Source organism: Bubalus bubalis, chromosome 13, assembly GCF_019923935.1.
Source record: "Bubalus bubalis isolate 160015118507 breed Murrah chromosome 13, NDDB_SH_1, whole genome shotgun sequence".
NCBI classification, from domain to species: domain Eukaryota; kingdom Metazoa; phylum Chordata; class Mammalia; order Artiodactyla; family Bovidae; genus Bubalus; species Bubalus bubalis.
The window spans coordinates 65,488,476-65,508,465 of NC_059169.1; the positions used below are offsets into that span (position 1 = coordinate 65,488,476).

Here is a 19,990-nt window from a genome sequence, read left to right on the forward strand (position 1 = left end):
ACAGATCACTAGTATGCAAGTTCAAAGGGATAAAGGGCTTTGTTGTTCTTATTCATTGCAATATTTCTAGTTCCTAGGACCATACCTGGCAACAGAATAAGAGCTCAATAAGATTTTATTGAATGAATGAATAAATAAGCTAGGCTGTTTGCATTCTAGAGTTTCAAATAAACACATATGGTATTGTATATTCTGCTGCAGCATTCAGTGTTACTCCTCAGTGACTTTTTTCTGGGCTTTAAGAAACAAAATCCTGTGCTTTTTCACTCAGATTCCTCTCTGGGCTAGCACTTGTACCTTGCAAAGCTGGTATGAGTTTGCTTTTATGAAGACTGTAGATTAGATGGTCAGAGACAATGCAAAACCCAAAAGGCATTATATAGAGATGAGTTGCCTGTTCATAGCCCATACCTCATCTACTGCTTGCCATAGCCAATGATTGCCTCGCAGGTTAGATTTAGTATAATCATATGTAATATGAAAAATTAAATTAGTATATAGCCAAGTATGGTAATAGTGCTTATAAACATCATATTGACCATTTATAATTCTGATTTGTTTCATTCATAGCAGTTACAGATTGTATTACCAATTATAATAGGGTGGAGTATAGCTAACAACACATTCTAGGAGGGGAGTGATTCAACTTACAGCAATAAGTTGGTAAGAATTATTCATCATAGCTATTAACATGTTAAGCAGGACAACCAGAGAGATGACGTTGTATGTCCCAAACATGGTGGCACCAACAAATTCGGTGAATTCATGCTGCGCTTTGACATTGGTCACATATAAGTTGATGAGCCCAAATATTGACCAAAACAGGGACTGAAGTGTCTCAAATAACCTGGAATAAAGACAAAATGACACTAATAACTATACTAATAGAACCATTATACAGTAAGATAGGATGATAGAATATGATTACTATTAGTTTATATTTGATTAATTTAAAATAAACTTAATAAAAAGAATCCAAGAATACTGTTTCCTTATACTGCACACATGTGTACCTAATTTTCCTAGAGCTTTGAAAGCTATTTAGTTTCCTGGACTAGCGATGACAAATCAGGCCTGTAGCCTGTTTCTGTATGGCCTTGAGTTAAGAATTGTTTTTACTTTTTCAAATGGTCAGAAAAAAATCAAAAGAAGAGTGGTATTTCATGACATGTGAAAATTTTAAATGAATTCACATTTCAATGTGCATAAATAAAGTTTTATTGAAGCATACCCATACCAACTCATTTATCCACTGTCTACAGTTCCTTTTCTGTTACGATGGCAGAGGTGACTAATTGCAACAGAGAACAGATGGCCTACAAAGCCTAAAATATGTACTACCTGTCCTTTTCATAACAAGTTTGCAAACCTCTGTCCCAGGGCACTGAGTGACAGTTGATAAATTATAGATCCTTAGGCTTAGTCTTTAAAAAATGTAAGTACTTTTACCTGATTTTTCCTTTTTGATTATAAAAGGACTAAAATAGTGTTATCACTATGGATTTCCACATTTACAATTAAAGTTAGACAGAGTAAATCCTGTAAGATGACAAGATGTCTCTGAATGCTCAGATAATCAAATTTGCTATTTTTTAATATTTCAGGGAACATTAAAAAAAATTTTTTTTTTAATTTACTCCCAAAATGGAAAAAGATGAAGAGTGTCTGAACTCAAATGAAGAACTATTTCAGTAGGATCATTATAACACCTTAATATAATAAAAGACAATAGAACTCTTAAGAGTCTTTGAGAAATGGTTAAAACAAGACTGTAGTTACATTGTGAAAACAAAAGCAAAAAGTATCTTATGCCTGGCATGGTGACTAAGGAGGCAGGATTTCAGTGGTCAAGTGCTCCAAGGAGAGCAAATTCAGGTGAGGCCAGTGGACTGTGGTATGGGCTGACATGCAAAGATGAGTTTAAACTATCAGTTCTCCCCTCTGTCAAAGTTTTATCTTAGAAACAGCAAGAGAATGAGGTAGTTGTTAAAAGGCGCTGAAATGACAGAAGTTACGATGTAGAACTAGGATCCTTGGAATTATGAGGAAGCCAAAGTTTTGACACAACACACACTAAGAAACAGAATAGAGAATAAATAAGCCAGGTAATAAGTAAACCCTGAAGAGAGTAATGTGGAGTAGCTGAGTCATGTTAATATCGATTCTCAGAGTAAAAAATTCCAAGGTCCAGCCCTTGCTAAGGTCAGCCCTTGCTCAGGTCAGCCCTTGCTCAGAGAATCTAATGGATATAATCCTGTGCCAGATTCTTATACCAAACTCCTATTACTTGACGCAGTCTATGGATTTCTCATCTGGATAACCAGGATAATCCCACTACGGATGCCTTAACTGATGTTCAGGATTTCTTTTCTGAATTTTTTTTTTACATAAACCATTTCATGTGTTTAATTGTATAGTAAAATTTTAATTATAGGATAGGAAATGCAACGGTTCCTTATTGAATTATTTTGCTAGGGTTGTTGGACTCTCAGTGGGGCAAATTATCTTAAAGGTTTTAATGTGATCAACCTCAATCAGACCTTGTCTTGTCAACTGGGATGTACATTGGGAAGAGTTCACCATATATAACTTTTTTTTAATTTTTGAAAAAGTATCATTTATTATAATTCTATCCTATTTTTTAACTGCATATATAATTGTTTAATACAGTTGACACTTAAGATTTATTCACAGATTTTGTGATTCATTTTTGTACCGTTTCTTTTTTAAATTTATTTATTTTTAATTGGAGGATAATTGCTTTACAATGTTGTGTTGGTTTCTGCCATACTTTTAAAGGACTATCAGATGCCAGATTCTAACAATATCAGGGAAAGTTTAATATAATTCATTGGCCTCAGACAAAGGCCACTATAAGTTATTCTTTGAAAACTTTCAGAATTGACCCAAGGCCATGAGTTCTTTATTTTCAGTAGCTTTAAGGACAGTTTCTAAGATTAATGACAGTGTCATTGGCTTCAATGCAAAATGATGTTGTTCTTTCTTCCTAAATAGTGTACATTCTCACTGTGAATATAAAGTATAATTCAACTGGTTTTTCCCTAACCTCAATAGCAGTTCAGAGAAAAGTTACATGAATGATATAATTAATTGTATAAAATGTTGCCACATAAATCTCATAGCAGTTACTTTTCTAAATATTCAAATAAAAAAGGAATAGAGAGTAAATGGATTATAATGGTTGAATAATTCTGATTTTCTTCTACCTAAATAAGAACTTTTTATCATTAGGATATTAGCAAACTCTTTGGCAAAACATTTATTTACATATTTAATTAAAATTTGAAAACAAGAAAATTCAAAATAAGATGAAATTTTATGGTTAATTCTGAATTTCATTCTTATTTTTATTTTCATTTTTTCAGTTGAATGAATCAGAAGTAAGATTTGCAGAATAGTTCCACTTAACCAAAATATATGTACTTTTAGATGAATCAAGACCCTGGTATCAGGACACTGGTATTTCTTAGTTAATTCTTCTCATATTGCATGGATTAAAAAGGCAATCTACATTAATATTTCAAAACCATTGTTTCTAAAACTGCTTTCATAATTATTGATAGCAACATTGCCCATAAACTGATGAGCCATTAGCTACATCACATTTCAGATTGCCATTATGGGACAATATTTTCCTAATTCTATGGAAAGATAAGCACAGAAAGCTTTCCAGGATAATGCCACACTTAATCAAAGCATAGTAGTATGACATCTTGGTTAAAGACTAAGATTTGGCAACTGCTATAGCTTTGCCATCCTAAAAGTAATATTTTGTCTCTTGCTTCTTGAGGCTATTTCTCAATTCCTAAAACAAGCTTGCTCCTCAGTTAAATACTTATAACAAGAGAAAGAGAACAAGTGGGGAAAAAAAAAAAAAGTCATGTATTCCACAGCTGAATTTTCCTCTATTCTTGGGGTGAAACCAATGAGGAAATATAAATTAATATGACATATGACTTGTTTCATTCCTAGTTTATAAGAAATAAGGTATATTAAAACAAAGTATGACCTCAGTTGGCCAGTTCCAGTTATCAGGAATGCAGCTCCAATCAACATTAATGGCTTTTTTCTTAGTGAGAAAATATCTGTCACGAAGTCCATACCTCTGTATTCATAAGAGAGAGAGCCTCTTAACCAGAGACTATTGATTTAAAATTGTATGCAGATTACTTTCAGTGACCAAACATTTGGTGTCTTTTAGCAACATGTAGTTCTATCCACATCAGAGAAAACAAGCTGAAACCATTAAAGGAGTAGAAGAGCCCCCTTGCTGGTGGGCAAATGCATGGGGAGACACAGAAGGCAGATCACAGTCTGTTCCCACTGGAAGCTCACAGTCAGGAGGGGATCAGAAAGGCATCCGGAAAAGGTACCTCTGAGATGGGTTTTGAAATCCAGAATAAAACTTCACCAAATAAGAGGGCAGAACAAGAGCATTCTGAGATGAGAGAATAGTATGACCTTTTTAGGGACAGCTTAACCCATTAGAAAATGTTGAAGAGTAATGTGTTATTGGGGAATCGAGAAAAGATGAAGCTAAAAAAGGAAGCCGGGGCAGATCACTGAGGACTTGGTATGTCAAGCTAAGAAATCTGACTGAATCCAATAAGGAACAAGAAACTATTGAGATATTTTAAATACGGGAGCGTCAAGGTTTTGGTTTAGAAAGATCATGCAGGCAACGGGACAGAAGACATGTCAAGGAAGGCAGGGACCAGGGGCCAGGGAACTTGGATTTAGGCAGAGGGAGTGAGCAAGGGAAGAGGGCCCGAGATGAAAAAGAGCAGGAGTAGACATTTGCAGACTGACTGTGTGTGGGGCGGGGGTTCGGGGACGGGAGGATCTAGTTTTTGATTTAAGTATCTGGATGGGTTGTGGTAGCATTGACTAAGAAAAGGAGTTGAGGAGGAGGAAGAAAAATGTTTTGAGAGACTCTCATGAGATTTCTTTGATTGGGCTTCAATGTTTAGGACATTTGCATGAAGAGCTGTTCAAAAGACAGTTGGACTTACAGATTTAGGGAGAAAGGTCTGTGCTAGTGGTGTGAACTGAATACAGAAGTTGTCTCTTAGACACATAAGGCCAAATCTATCAGATGAGTTTTTGCAGAGATACTGAACAGGGTCGAAGGATAGTTAGTAAGGCAGATTAATATTGAAAAGCAATCATTGTGGGACTTCCCTGGTGATCCAGGGATTAAGAATCCACCTTACAATGCAGGGGACTTGGGTTCAGTCTCTGGTTGGGAAACTATGATCATGCATGCCATGAAGCATGGCCAAAATAAAAAGAAATCATACTAGTTACTCTTTGTAACTTTGAACAAAAATAATTTGTTGCTTGCAGATTTACCATCTGCTATCTGGGGGAAAATTCAGGTAGAACACCTGATTTACTGGTGTTGAATGATTTGGACCTATAATATTTGACTGATATGCACTTATTGGTTGCTTTTCATGGTAATAGAGAAAAATCATTGGTCAGTATATGCTAAAAGTTATTTAACATGTTTGATTTTAGAAGAAAATTTATATCAAATATTTTGCATCAGATTTTCTAGCCATATTCTTCCTAAACACATATTTAAATTAGCTCACAATATGTAAACATTTGGGGCTTCCCATGTGGCAGAGTGGTAAAGCATCTGTCAATGCAGAACATGCAGGAGACGCAAGTTTGATCCTTGGGTCGGGAAGATCCTCTGGAGAAAGAAATGGAAACCCACTCCAGTATTCTTGCCTGGAAAAGTCCATGGATAGAGGAGCCTGGTGGGTTATAGTCCATGGGGTCACAGAGAGTCAGACACAACTGAACGACTAAACACAAGCACACACAACACACGTTAGCATTTACCACAAAACCAGTAACAGGGTAAGCAGATATCTGAGAATCTCATGGATCATAAATTAGGATGGGATTAGGTAGAACCCTTGTTAATGGCAGATGAATAAAATGTCTGAAAATGGGTGGGGTCTTGGAACCACAGATGTTCCTTGAATTAAAGAAGACCTGAGGAGGAAACTCAGTTCTAGGGGCTGTGTGGAAGTTTTTCTGGAAGACAAAGCATGGAATCAGAAGAATGTGACTGCAAATATCAACAGGGTTGTCTTAGCAAGCAGTCTGTGTCCGAGCACACAGCACAGAGTAACTAGGGAGTTGTGAAAGATGGAGCATGGAAAAAGGGTCTCTATTTCCATCAGAAATCCAGGAGGCCAATCAGCAGACAGTCAACATCCAGGAACTTTGTTACAGGCAGAATTTGAGTCTAAGAAGTGGAGAGGTTGGTGGGATCTATGACTGTGAATTCCTTATCCTTGTTCCCAGGGGCAGATTGCCAAGTCTAGGATCATAAGTGAGTGGAGAAAGACAAGTTCTGATATTAAAACTGAGACACAGTCCAAAGCCATTCATCACCAGGATGTTGCTGCAAGGGGTTTCAATGAATCGCTGCTGAACTGGTGAGAAGAGAGCACGAGGAAGATGACAAAGCAGGGCAAACTGGTTGGACTGGAGAAATTGCTTAAGCTCAGGAGAATAAAGAGGCTGGAGCAAGCGATGAAGTGACAAGGTGGAGCTGGGATGACTTTTTGTTTTCTTCATGATTCATAGTTTGTATCAGATCTATCTCTGAATGGATTTGAGGCAGCTAAGACTGCAATGAAAACTTATGTGCAAATAATCAGATGTTGATGGATTAAAGTGGGGTTTTAAATACTGGGATCACAGATAAAACAAATACAGAACTGAGCCAAAAAGACTATTTTAACCAAAAGTAATTTAGTTTATGGGACATAACTGATTTCCTCCCATTGGAGAAATTACTGCACTCTTTCAGATTACATAAAATTCTAGAATGGCCATCTGACTTTCAAAGGAATCTACCAAATGACCATGTGTTCACGTGATTACTGTGGAGAGGAAGATCACCTAACTTCCTAATTCATCTGCTAATTCACTGTTTATCACAGGGGGAAGGAAGTAGACACAGGCACATATTAGGGCTAAGTGAGCCTGAAACAGTGTGGCCGTGAACGTGTGCTGTCAGCAAGCCTGACTGTGAGAATTACAGAAGCTTGACACCAAGATGCTCAGATGCTCATCAGACACCAAGAGACCAGATGCTCATCAGCTGTAAGGGCACAGAGAGTTTTATGCGCATCAGAATCATGGCCTAGGTTAGCCTGAGGTCTCTAGTTTGATTTATTTCCCCATGTTTAGACTTTGGGCTAGGGAACCTAAGAATAACACAGACACGTGAAGGGACTTCAGTATCTGGAAAACGCCTGAGCAAAGATTGAAAAGCATTTGGATTTTCTTCCATGATAGGTTTTCCATAAATTCCATCTGTTAGGGTGCTTGTACGCTGTTACTAGACACAGGTTCCTTTTTACTCCACATTTCATATTTTTAAAATATATTTCTCCATTTATTCGAAGTGAAAGGGAAAGTCACTCACTTGTGTCCGATTCTTTGCGACCCCATGGACTATACAGTCCATGGAATTCTCCAGGCCAGAATACTGGAGTGGGTAGACTTTCCCTTCTCCAGGGGATCTTCTCAACCCAGGGATCAAACCCAGGTCTCCCGCATTGCAGGTGGATTCTTTAGCAGCTGAGCCACAAGGGAAGCCCCAAAATATTAGAGTGGGTAGCCCATCCCTTCTCCAGGGGATCTTCCCAACCCAGGAATCAAACCCAGGTCTCCTGCATTACAGGTGAATTCTTCACCAACTGAGGTATCAGGGAAGCCCCTCCATTTATTTAGGTCTTCTCCAATTTCTCTCAGCGATGTTTTTGTTGTTGCTGTTGTTGTTGGGTTTTTTTTTTTTTTGGTGGTGCCACACGACATGTGATACTTTAGTTCCCTGTCCAGGAATTGAAGCCATGGCCCCTGCTATGGAAGCATGGAGCCCTGACCACTGAACCAGCAGGGAATTTCTCTCTGTTCCCCCTTATAAAACAGCATACATAGCTATCTTTTATATGAGCTCATTTAAAAGAAAAGACCATTTTGCTAAGACTTAGATGTACCAGATATCTCTGTTTTCCCCACTGAGCACAGTGTTTCTTTGCAACCACTTGTCACGGTTCAATTTCAAAATGTAAATACCCTTTAAATTCTACCGATATTTCCAAGAGAAAAGTCCATGAGACTTACGTTGAAAAGGCGTTATTCTGCTTTTCACATCGTATGCCTTTGCAGCTTAACCCTTTTGTTTCTTCATAATAGAAGTACAGCTGGTTTAGGCCATTGGCAAATGCTAGCAGCACGAGGCAGTAGATGAACAGAAACTTCAAGATGTCCAGGAGCATTCTTCCCAGAGATATTTGCAGAGGCCCCAGGTGAGAATTTGCAGTGAACAGTGAGATCAGACGCAGGGAACTGAATATATTTGCAATAGCAAACAAAGCTTCAGCCACCAGCGTGGGGTGCCACATGTCCCAAGATTCACGTGGATTAAGAGCACTGTACTGGAGAAAAGAGAGAAACAAGGAGAAAATAAAGTATGAAACAAACACATACATACAAATCTGTCAAGCCCAGGCCAGGATGATTTTTTTCAGGTGGCTTCAGCACCACGACCTATTGGCAGGAAGCTGATGTATTCCATGAAGGCGGCAGCACTTCTAATCTACACAAAAATAAGACGTTTACTAAAGGACCTTATAAGGGATGAGCTTTAATCAAAGCGACCTTCCTAGTTTGTCCTTGTCATTTATAGTCTTTGCTAATCTGTGAGTACATCAGGCCTTGATCTTTCCAATAGAACTATTAAAAAAAGAAAAGGAAAATGTTATATAGGAAAAAAAACAACAGTCTGATTTTATATTGGAAAAAATAGAGATATCATAATAAAAAAGAAAACTACATTATAGGGGAAAACTGCTACACTTTGAACAAAATCAATGACTTCACTTACCATATTTGACACATTTGCCTATTCTAGAGGCATCCATGTTGGACACAAATGACATATAAATGAGTGGAAGTAGTGGCCGTGGACGTAGTCATGACTAATGTGGGCATCACCATTAAATTCTGTATCTGTTATAGCCTAAATGTACATAAAACCTTAGTTGGAAATCACTCAGGAAATCAATGGGTTGCTGATTTTAATATTTCATATGTAGAAAGTGTGATATTTGTTTGAACATTCCCTAATTAGATAAAACATTTGATTTGAGAAAAATATTTGCTACATTAAACTTTGACGAGCAATTATTTTTAAAGTATGATTAAAATGTCAGCTTTGAACTATTTTGATATCAGGCTATAGAAAGAGAACATTGAAATTTATCCCTTGTAATCTTAAAGTAGATTTGTATCCTTATCAAGAAAAGGTCAAATACATGTTGAAATGCTACATTATGAACATCTATGGTTATATCTGTATAACAACTGAACAATAAATTACATTTTCTTTTTCATATACATCACTAAAAATGTCTAGACAACTGCATTTTTTTCCTAATGATCATGTAGGAAAAAAAAAATTACTTCTCTATGAGTACCATCAGAGTATTTCTATTCTTTTTATATTGCATTTTATACCAAAGACCTTTACAAATATTAATTAATTCTCTTGAAAGTAATAGATAGTATTTTTTAAAATCTCCTTGGGGAGAAAATACCTCAGAAGTTCTTGATTTTGTTCAACACTCAGATGCCTGCTTGAGTGACAATTTAAAACAATCAAGTTTGAACTAGAAGGAAATTATTTTCTATTTTTAAATCCTGATAACTCTTCTTAAGCATTCCCATGCATGGCTTCAGCATAAAATAGCTAAGGATTGAAGATACAGAAAAAAGAAAATAAGATTTTTGATTCATTGTAATGAGTATTAGAGTAACAGCTTGCAGTATCAAACCTCACCTAATTCTCTCCAGTTCCTTCCCGCCACCCTGTATTTTATGCCACCTTTTCCTTCAAAGACTAAGATAACATTAACCTTCCTTTTCTCATTCTCTTGAAAGACACACATATTTTAGTAGAGAATATCTAGCCTTCTGTTGATGCTTAATCATCTCTCTCTCTTTTAACTTATATGGCTGAGGACCATACCTCAAAATGTACAAAATATTAAACAATAAGCATTCTTAAAGATATAACTGTTTTCTTGGAATTTCTCACCACATTTAACACAATGCCCTGCAGGTCCTAGGTGCTCAAGAGACATTTTATCCCATCAAGTATTCATGCATGGAAAAATGAGGATGAAAGGAACAGATAATTATAATAAAAATGCTCTGAGAGATGAACACTAACTGCTGTGGGAATAGAGAAGAGAAAGTGACACATTCTATCTGGCGCTAACGAGACTGGCAATGAATAGAGATTATATGTTGTTCAAGCTCTAAGGATCCTTTGATGTTACTGAATCTAGTGGAGATGCCATTCCTTGTTCTAGGCATCACAGCCCGTTTGAGCCAGTAGGATGTAAAATCCATCGTCACGTGGTCACTGACTCCAGCTCTGCTATTGACTTACTGTACTTTAGAACCCTTCTTAGCAAATTCTCTCAGCTGGGGCTTGCAAATTCATAAGAGGATGGTTTCCATTTTGCAAATGAGATGCTAGCTTCTGCCCCTATATAATTATCCAGGACTGTTTCAGGGTCCAGCACTCCAGATAAATGATGAGAAACAATGCTATGTGAATAGCATTTATACCTGGTCAGGGTGTCCTGAGAAAAATATTGCTGGTATTTGGGTTAAAGGAGGGCTTCCCTGGTGGCTCAAAAGGTAAAGAATTCTCCTGCAATGCGGGAGACCTGGATTCGATCCCTGGGTTGGGAAGATTCCCCTGGAGGAGGGCGTGGCAACCCACTCCAGTATTCTTGCCTGGAGAATCCCCTGTGGACAGAGGACCCTGACTGTCTACAGTCCATGGGGTTACAAAGAGTTGGACACGACTCAACGACTAAGCACAGGGTTAAAGGATGTTTGAATGAAGACTTGGAAATTAAAGAGAGAGACCTCCTGAGAGACTGAGAAATATCTTCCCTGGAACCATCTGCTTTCCGTCTAAGAATAATAATCCAGGGGGACCTTTGCCTCCCCAGAGAGAACTTGTTCACTTTAGAAGGTGAAGGTCTTTCTCTTTCCGTCTCCAGGGGGAATATAGGCAGCAGGCCCAGCTGTACTACATAAGCTCTGAGACGCATCATTTCCCCATTGCTGTCCTGTGATGCAAACTCATGTATGTGGAGGGCACATCTGGCTTCTCTTCTGTTGCCCTGTGTGAGCTTGGAGCACGGGGGAACAATGTGAAGATTGTTTTGTAAGTAAAGAATTTATCTGTTCTCTGACCCAGAAACCTTGTTTCCTGTTAGCAATAAACCGAGATATAAAATTTTAGGAATTCTCTCTTGATTTCATTTTTTTAAACTTTACTCTTTAATTTTTCTTCTGCCATTCACATCTATGTGCATTTCACTTAGGTTTTAAAGAAGGGCATTATTTTATGAAGCAATTAAAAATTTTCTTTCAAACCAAGCTATTCTGTGACTCTGTACAGAAAAGTGGTAATTTTGCAGTGATTAAACATATTTTCCACACCTACTGTTAGGAATGAAAAGATTAACTTGAATTTTAAAGTTTCCTTTGGCTTTATTTTCTAAAACTTATTCACAAGATCTATACTCATGTTTCATCTTTGTATGTTTGCCTCCAGCCAGAGTGATGGCTCTTGTCAATCTTCTTAGCAGGCTCTGCTTCTTCACTTGCACCTTAAACATCGAGTTCACTTCTCAGAGCCCTTCTCTTCTTATTCTTTCTACTCTCCCTGGATATTTCCTGTGATTTTAGTTGTCACTTATATGCTAATAACTCCCAATAACTCATCTCCAGCCCAGAAGTTGCACATACATTCATATTTTATATTCTCTTGCCTCTTGACATTTTCTCTTAAATATCTCATGGGTGTCTCAAACTCACAGGTCAGAATTGAAACTCATCTTCTTTTCATCCTCAAACACCTTCACAATTCATGCTTTTTCATCTCAGTGGATGGCAGTAAATCACCTAAGGCAGCATTTGAGGTTGATCCTAGAGTCCTTTCTAGCAAACTTCCAGCCTTTGAAACCAAAATCTTATAAATGTTCTTACTCCTCTACATTGGTGTCCTCACTGTTAAAAAAAAGTTTCCTACAAAAGGAACTTTTGTAGGAAATCTACTTCTGTAGGAAATCTATTCCCTACAGAAATGATTATAATAGCCTTCTAACTCTTATCCCTGCCTTGAATCTTGTCCCTACAATCATTTATTTCCTCCAGATCATCTTTTAAAAGGACCAAGCAGGCAATCTGGCTTAATGTTCTTGAATGACGCCAATGTCCTCATGATGAAATTCCATTTCCCAACATGTCACATGAAGTCGCTGGAATCTGGGACTTGACTTCCTTTTGAGATTGACTTTCCATTTGTACCCAATTAGGTGCTTACCGCTCTGGCTCAAACCTTCAATTCTGGCCGTTCTCCAAACTGACCCTCACATTCTCACCAAAATGCCTTTCTATGAACCCTGGACCCTTTGTCTAAAAAATGGGTTTCAATTCTAATTATTTTGATTCTTTGGCTACTAATCACTTATCAAATATGTGTTGAGTGCATACTCTGTGTCAGGCAATATCTTCAGGGTTCACAGTGGTAATCAAACAAGCTATAACTCATGCCATGCAGGCTTACACTACAGTGAAAAAGACAGATATTAAATAGGCAGTGCTTGTCTTTCCTTTGAGAAGTTCTCTTGTACTACAGATAAGTGGACACTCGGGTCCTGCTGACCAGAGCTGGCAATCCCATGTTCGAGAGAAATCAAGAGATATGTACACACCTATATCTCTTTGAGGACCAGAAATTCCTGCTGTCCTTTTTCTCTCATGGATTTGCTTATAAATTATAAACCTACCATAGTTTGACTTTGCCTTAAGCCTCCGTTTCTATTTAGATTCTTTGTAAGGAACTTGCTCCTATGCAGACCTAGAAAACAGAATATTTACCTTTGAGTTCCTTGTCAGATTTCCATGTCGGGAGCTTTGTCTAATGTGTTTTTGGTACTGGACATCTAATAGAGTGTTTTATATGTGACAGAAGCTCAAAAAGCATTTTCGGGTGGAGAATCATCCCAGACATATTCTAAAGTACGATTGTTAGAAAAGATGGATCATTTGTAGAAATGGGAGCATCTTAATATAGCTGGGTTGCAGAGGCTTTGGGAATAGTGATAACTCTAAGAGAAAGCTGAAGGCAGATCATGAACACGTTAGCAGAAGTGTTAGGAGTGCAAGACGGATTGCATCATAATAGTAGGTCCTAAGTTCCTTGAATATTGCAAAAGTTCATCTTTATATTCTCTAGAGCCTGATGCATACTCATAAAAGTCAAGTATTCAAAATGAATAATAATTAAGTTGAGGCAAAGTGAAAATATTTGTTCTACAAAATTAAACAGAAAATGTATGCTAGTTTTAATGCTTGATTTATAAGGTGAAAACATTTCCCATTCTAAAAAGTCGTTAGATAATTAAGAAGTGAAAGACAATAGGAAGGCGTATTATTTTCTCCTGTGGTAGATAATACTATACAACTCAGATTTAAATATCTACAGCTCTCTGTCATAAAACTAAAGAATATTTAGAAAAGTTCATGATTTGGAGAATTCACTACAGTTGTAACATTTGTGAAATAGAAACATTCACCTTCTTTCTAGCTGATAAGAAGAGGGACCAATGAGGTAAATACTATTTAGAAGACTGGTGCTATGAAAAATTCCAACAAGATCATTGAAAGAAATGTTCTTATTCCTAATCATTTTGGTTTCTGATAATATTATTTACACAGTGGACGAGGCATAGGATTGCAACCATTTCTGCCAAATGACAGAGGATAGACATAAGAGACAAGTTATACATAGGAAAAGGAACTGGGTAATATTTAGGAGAAAATGTTTCCTAATGAAGATAAACTAACATTTTCCAAGTGTGCCCAGGCATCAACAAGCTCTAGATTGACTTAACATTTTATACATGGTGAGAACAAGAAATGATTGACAAACCTTCTCCTTCAAAAATTAAAAGCAAATTTTAAAAAGCTACAATCCCTAAGCTGTGAAATGCTAATGAATCAAGGCATTTAAGGCAGAACCACAAGCCTTGTGGGGAAGGAGGAGAATCCTAAAGTCACGTGAACTTCTGTGTTCGCTTTGTATAATCTAATGCTGTTTCATTTTAATCGAAATAAAAAACAACTGAGTGTTTATATTAAACTCCATTCTATGGCATTAAATGTGTTTATTAATGAGATCCTCACAAACATTGTCTGGAATTTGATTATTCCTGTCATCTTACAGAGAAGAATGTTGAGGCATAGGTTAACTTGTCCCAAATCTCACTGGTAGGAAGTGGTACAGGCAGTAGTCATACCAAGTACGGATCAGAGCCCAGATCACAGCTTTGGCCATAAGAACCCTTTCGTATGTTAAAAAAAAAAAATCTCCAGGAGGATAAATTGCAAAGGGATGAACCAAATAAGAATGGCCCTTCTGCTAGACCATGAGGTTCTCTCCCTACAGACCAGTTACAGAAGGATCTCCCTCTTGAAGGACTGATAGTTCATTTGGTCTGGATCTATCACTTGACCCAGATGACCAAGGGTTAGATTTTTGCTACCATTTATGTACCCGTATCAGGAGACAGAACCTGGGCATTTCCAAGTTATAACCCCTTGGTCATCTTGCCTGCACCATCAGAAGTGAACTGTTTACTGGGGAGCAGCATCAAGACTATCCTGGGATCCCACCCATGATCCTAGCCTTCATAATAACAAATCATATGTCTTGTGGATCTTACCTCCTAATTTTTTTTTTTTCCAAAGCCAACCTTCTATTAACTTCTCCTGTGTCCACTGCTCTACTTCAGGTAATCATCATCATTTGACTCATTCTGTTTCAGCCTCATTAATGGTTCCTCTTTATTTTAGGATTCAAACTGTATAGCATGATCTGGAAAGTCCTTCCCATCCTCACCCTGCCCCAGTTCCCTGGACCATCCCTCTCAATTAGTAACCTCCTTTATACTCTCAGACTCATGCATGTTGTGTCTCTTCTCCCAGGGTCATTTATGAATGTTCATGGACACAATAAATGCCCACTCACTCTGTCCTCTAAATCATTTCAAGACACTGCCAGCCAAATTTAGTTCCTTCCATGATGTCACCAAGGTCCCTGTGGTAGACCTTATCACACTGTAAGGTCTTCACGTGCATTTCTCTTTCCTTTCTGTGAACTGCTTGAAGGCAGGGGCTGTATCGCCAGTGTCTTTGCATTCTCAACAAACAGATGGAAAGCCAGTTTCTTAATGTGACTCCATAAATTCTCATTGCTTGATTCACAAAATGACTGTTTGCCTCATTTATGGTAGTCTATTTTTGTACAGAAATAATGCTCCTGTTCCTGAAATCGTAAATTACGTTATTAAAAATTAGCATGAGAAAATGAATGATAGAACGAAAGATGATCAAGAAGCCTGAGTCACCAAATCAGCATGACATCACAGCCTCCCAAAGTCGGTGTTTTTTTGCTATTATCGTCATTTAAAAGATAATACAGTCGAGACCCACATGAAACACCTTGCCCCAAATCAGACAGTTTGCAAGTGGTAAAGGCAAGTGTGAATTCAGACATGAAAGTCTTTTTCAACTAAAATGAAGCAAATGCCACAATAAAGACATTGCAAGAGGCAGGTCCAGTGGACTCAGGGTACATGAAGGAGGAGGAAACAGCAGTAGGAGAGAAAGGAGAGAACTAATCATGCATGGATACCAGCACTTTAAATACATTGATCGACTCATGTTTTTCTCATATTAATGGTGTAAGGCAGAAATTCCTTATTTTATAGGTGAAGCACAGAGAGGTGGAAAAACAGGTCCAAGTTCACATAACTAGTAAGTGATGGGAGAAAATTGAGCCCAGGAAACCCGGGTCTAAAGTGCAGCCATTTAAAAACTATCCATGAAACTCAGGTTTGGGGCACACAAATTAGTTATTCAGAAATAAATTTTCATCATTTATGTTTATAATCCTAGCTGAACTCCTATGACTAAAGGGCATAAGCAATCCATATATTTCCCAAAGACTTCATCTGAGGTTATTTCTATGTACTTTTCCATGTTTTTTTCCTTTTCTTTTCTTTCTTCTTCATCACTTGGGATGAGTTGATTTTTTTTTTTTTCTTTTAGCCATGTGAAGCATGCTGGATCTTAGTTTCCCTATCAGAGACTGAACCCATGCCCCCTGCTTTGGAAGTGTGGAGTCTTAATCACTGGACCACCAGGGTAGTCCCTAGTTGAATTTTTAACACAAAATTTCCCATTTACAGTATAAGGAACAATGTTTATATTTTACTATGAAAACAGATATTCCACATAAAGAATTTATGAAAATCCAAATCCAGTTATCTGAAACCACTGAGGCCCCAAATACACAGGTGTTCATTAATTTATATAATTGTACTTAGTATATACCAGAGTTCTTATATATAAAATATATATGTACTATAAGTGAATACCATATAAATGAGATCTATAAAATGTTTCTTAATATAAATATTATATGAGAGAGGTTACTTTTGGCATCAAACCCATATTTCTTTGAGCTGCTAAATAGAATTTTTCAGCCTAGGGCTATTCATGATGTCTTCCTTAGACCATTTACTTCAAAATTAGCTGATGAATTTGCAATAAATGCGAATTTAGGCCCCTGCCTAATACTCCTGATCCGTGGGAATTGAGAAAAGGGATCTGGTTTAGCAAGCTCTTCAGGTGATTCTTAGCACCTGAAAGTATGAGAAGAATTGATATGTCATGTAGAACTAGAATTTTATAACTGCACGTGGTCACAAAAAAACAGATATATTACTTTTTGAGAGAAACATGTCCAAAACAACTTTATAGATATACTTAAGCATCATGACAGAAGAAAGAATTGGGAAGATATGCACTTCAAAATAGATATCCATCTCCTGCACAGATGCAAAACTTGCTTGGTTAACACAATATTTTCTGTCATCTTCAGAAAGTCCCAAGGTAATTCATTCTTAATGCAGATAGAAAAAAATTATCAAATCATTTCCATTCTTAAAACATAGCTAGTTTTCCATGAAACTGGCAGAAAACATTTTTTCTGAATGTTTTGATGAGTGCTGGAAACATTTTAATTGAACAATTCAGGAAACGACTTAGGGCAATTTTGACCCTGTTACAGCTGAACGTTTCAGGAGCTGACTTAGAACAAGACTAAATGAATGAGAGTTCACTTTTGTTTTAGCATTTCCTAGCTCAGATCATTAGATCGCATGAATTATTCATGTACAGTCCAATTAAACACTATGGTTTCCTAATTCACTCATCATTTTGACACACATTTTTTGAAAAGGAAGGAGTGAAAGGAAAGGCAGGAAGGAGGACACGATCATACTTTGGTTTAAAAAACATCCCCCAAAGTACAAAATAATCTCAGTTGTCACTGCAGAACAAAAACGTTTTATGTAAATTACGTGGTTTGGGATGAGATTGATGCTGTATGAAATGCGGGGGAGGAATATGGGTGTGTGAGATTTCAGCACTGTCATGTTGAATGGGGTGAGGAGAAAGAATTATATTCTGCTCCAATTATATCAAGCTATATTAGTTTAAACTGAAATAATAATTTCAGTGCTTTAAGAGAGTAATATTTTGATCTGTCTGTGTAATTTTATCAGTTAGTTATAACTGATAAAAATAGATTCTGGTTGCAAAAGTTTGAACAGTGTTTGAGGTAGAATTTCATTAGAAATGGAAAAGATTAGAATTGAGAGCAGCTATTGTGAATCAGTTTTAGGCATCATTCAATTTAGATACCAGAAAATTGGGTGACAATTTCTAAATGTCTATTAAAATTTGTTTTACGACTATAAGCTGTGGATTATCTATGTATTTTATTCCTATCTCTCAGGAAAGTCATGAGATGATGAATTTCACATACAGATAATGCCCTAGGCAGCATTATTAATAAAAATAATAACAATGGAATATTATCAATAGTTAACATAACTTTTGCTTTACCAATAACATAAATTATAGTTACCTTTACAAATGCAACGATTTTCAAGGAGATTGTTGCTAGGTATAAGGAGTTCATCACAAAATCCATTAAATTCCACCAATCATGGATGTAATCTTGAAGTCCACCATCCCACATTTGTTTAATCTCTCCCCATATAAAACCTGCAGTTATAGAAAGATTCATGTAAGAGTGGTTTTTCAATCAACTCATTATAAACAGAGATACATAATTAGGAATCAAAGAATCTTGGAACTTCAGGAAACTATATAGTCACTCTAATACAACACCTATTTTTATAGGTAATAATAATTGAGTCCCAGTCAGATTATAAAACTTTCAGGATTCTTAGCTAATTTGTAGAGAATTCTCTTGAGGCTGCTTCACTTTCTTTTTATTCATTTGATAAATTCAGAAGGTTGTGAAATTTTGACTCAAACTGGGATTCCTCTCTACCTCTATATCTTTCTCATGGAAAATATTATGATGCTCATTTGCAAACAGATACTTAAAGACATTTTTCCTCCCAAGCCAAAATGACTCAAAGATTTATGAAAAAACTGTTTCTAGTGAATGTATGTGTGCTCGGCCAGTCTGACTCTTTGCAACCCCATGGACTGTAGCCCACCAGACTCTTCTGTTCATAGGATTTTCCAAGCAAACTCCAGGGAGTCTCTCCAACCTAGGGGCTGAACTTGCATCTCTTATATCTACTGAACATAACTGGCTTAATACCATTGACCAGGGTACTTTGCTGTGCTTTGTAAGCAGTTAGCACCTTCAGAGATCTGATTTCAGTTCTGTTTAAAAAGCGATTATAACATTCATACTTCTAGCAATAGGTCTAAAGCTATACCCAGAGAAAATAAAAATCCCTTTCCTTTGATTATGGTCATGTTTTTAATAGGAAATATTTTATTTTCAAATATTAGAAATTACTTATAACATATCACTGTATATCTTTATTCTATTTCCAGAATATTATTAAAATTTTATAAATCTATTTTTAGAGCCTAATAATGAGAAGGGAAAATATGAAGATATCTAGAATCAGGAAATATGAAAAGGATAAATATGATTTTAAAACTACATTAAAATAAGAAAACAACTAGACTCTTTTATGATAATGATAGTTTGATACCAATGTGGGTAGCACAGAGTTTTATATCTGTCCTACACTAAAAGCAAGAAAAAGTCATATAAATATAGAGTCATATTTTTTCATGAATCTGTCAGAGAGGTGAGAAACCAGGGAGCCTATATGTCAAAGAAAACAGTTGCTGCAAAGAGAGTGATAAGGAGAGCATTAGCTTCCCTGGGTCAGGTGGCAGGGTGAGAGACACGGGCACCATATCAACACAAGAGATTAAGACAAGTTCAGAAAACCTTCTTAAACAAACTTCTAAAAGCTGAGCATGAGCTACTGAAAGAGGACAGAACCCCTAGGACACAGATATGAGGAGGGTGTCCATTCAGTTGTAAGCTAATTTCCATAGATCCTGACACCGCTTAAGAACCTGGTTCTGGGAGGAAGCACAAAGTTTTATCCAGGCTCCTACACCCCAAGAAGCAGAACACATCGGTCCTCTGGGAGAAGCAGGAAATAGAACTGGGACTAACATTTATACCAATATCCTTAGATGCTTCCTCCCAATGGGGGAAGGTTGGGAAACCCTTCTGCATGCAACCTGCACAGTTTTACCACCATGACAAGGAAGATTTGGATCATTGAGATGCTCCCTGATGCCCAGGCATAGGCTCTCCTAAGTCTGACCCTAGACCTGGAAAACAGACAGGCTTTCTGCCTCACATCACCAGGCTGATAAACACTCAGTAAGAAGCAGAAGCTGACAACCACTAGAGGATCACAAA

The 19,990-nt window shown here is 37.0% G+C and overlaps 1 protein-coding gene across 2 annotated transcripts in view; it reads right to left on the reverse strand.

The window, feature by feature from the left end:
- Window positions 1-19,990, reverse strand: part of TRPC4 (transient receptor potential cation channel subfamily C member 4) — a 205,492-nt gene that overhangs the window by 15,158 nt on the left and 170,344 nt on the right. For both annotated transcript variants that reach the window (XM_006065973.4, XM_006065971.4), the window contains exons 5-7: window positions 18,143-18,282; window positions 8,179-8,492; window positions 652-847 (exon numbers count right to left, since the gene is read on the reverse strand). In XM_006065973.4, the coding sequence (XP_006066035.1) occupies window positions 652-847; window positions 8,179-8,492; window positions 18,143-18,282 (650 nt within the window). The remainder of the gene's footprint in view (window positions 1-651; window positions 848-8,178; window positions 8,493-18,142; window positions 18,283-19,990) is intronic.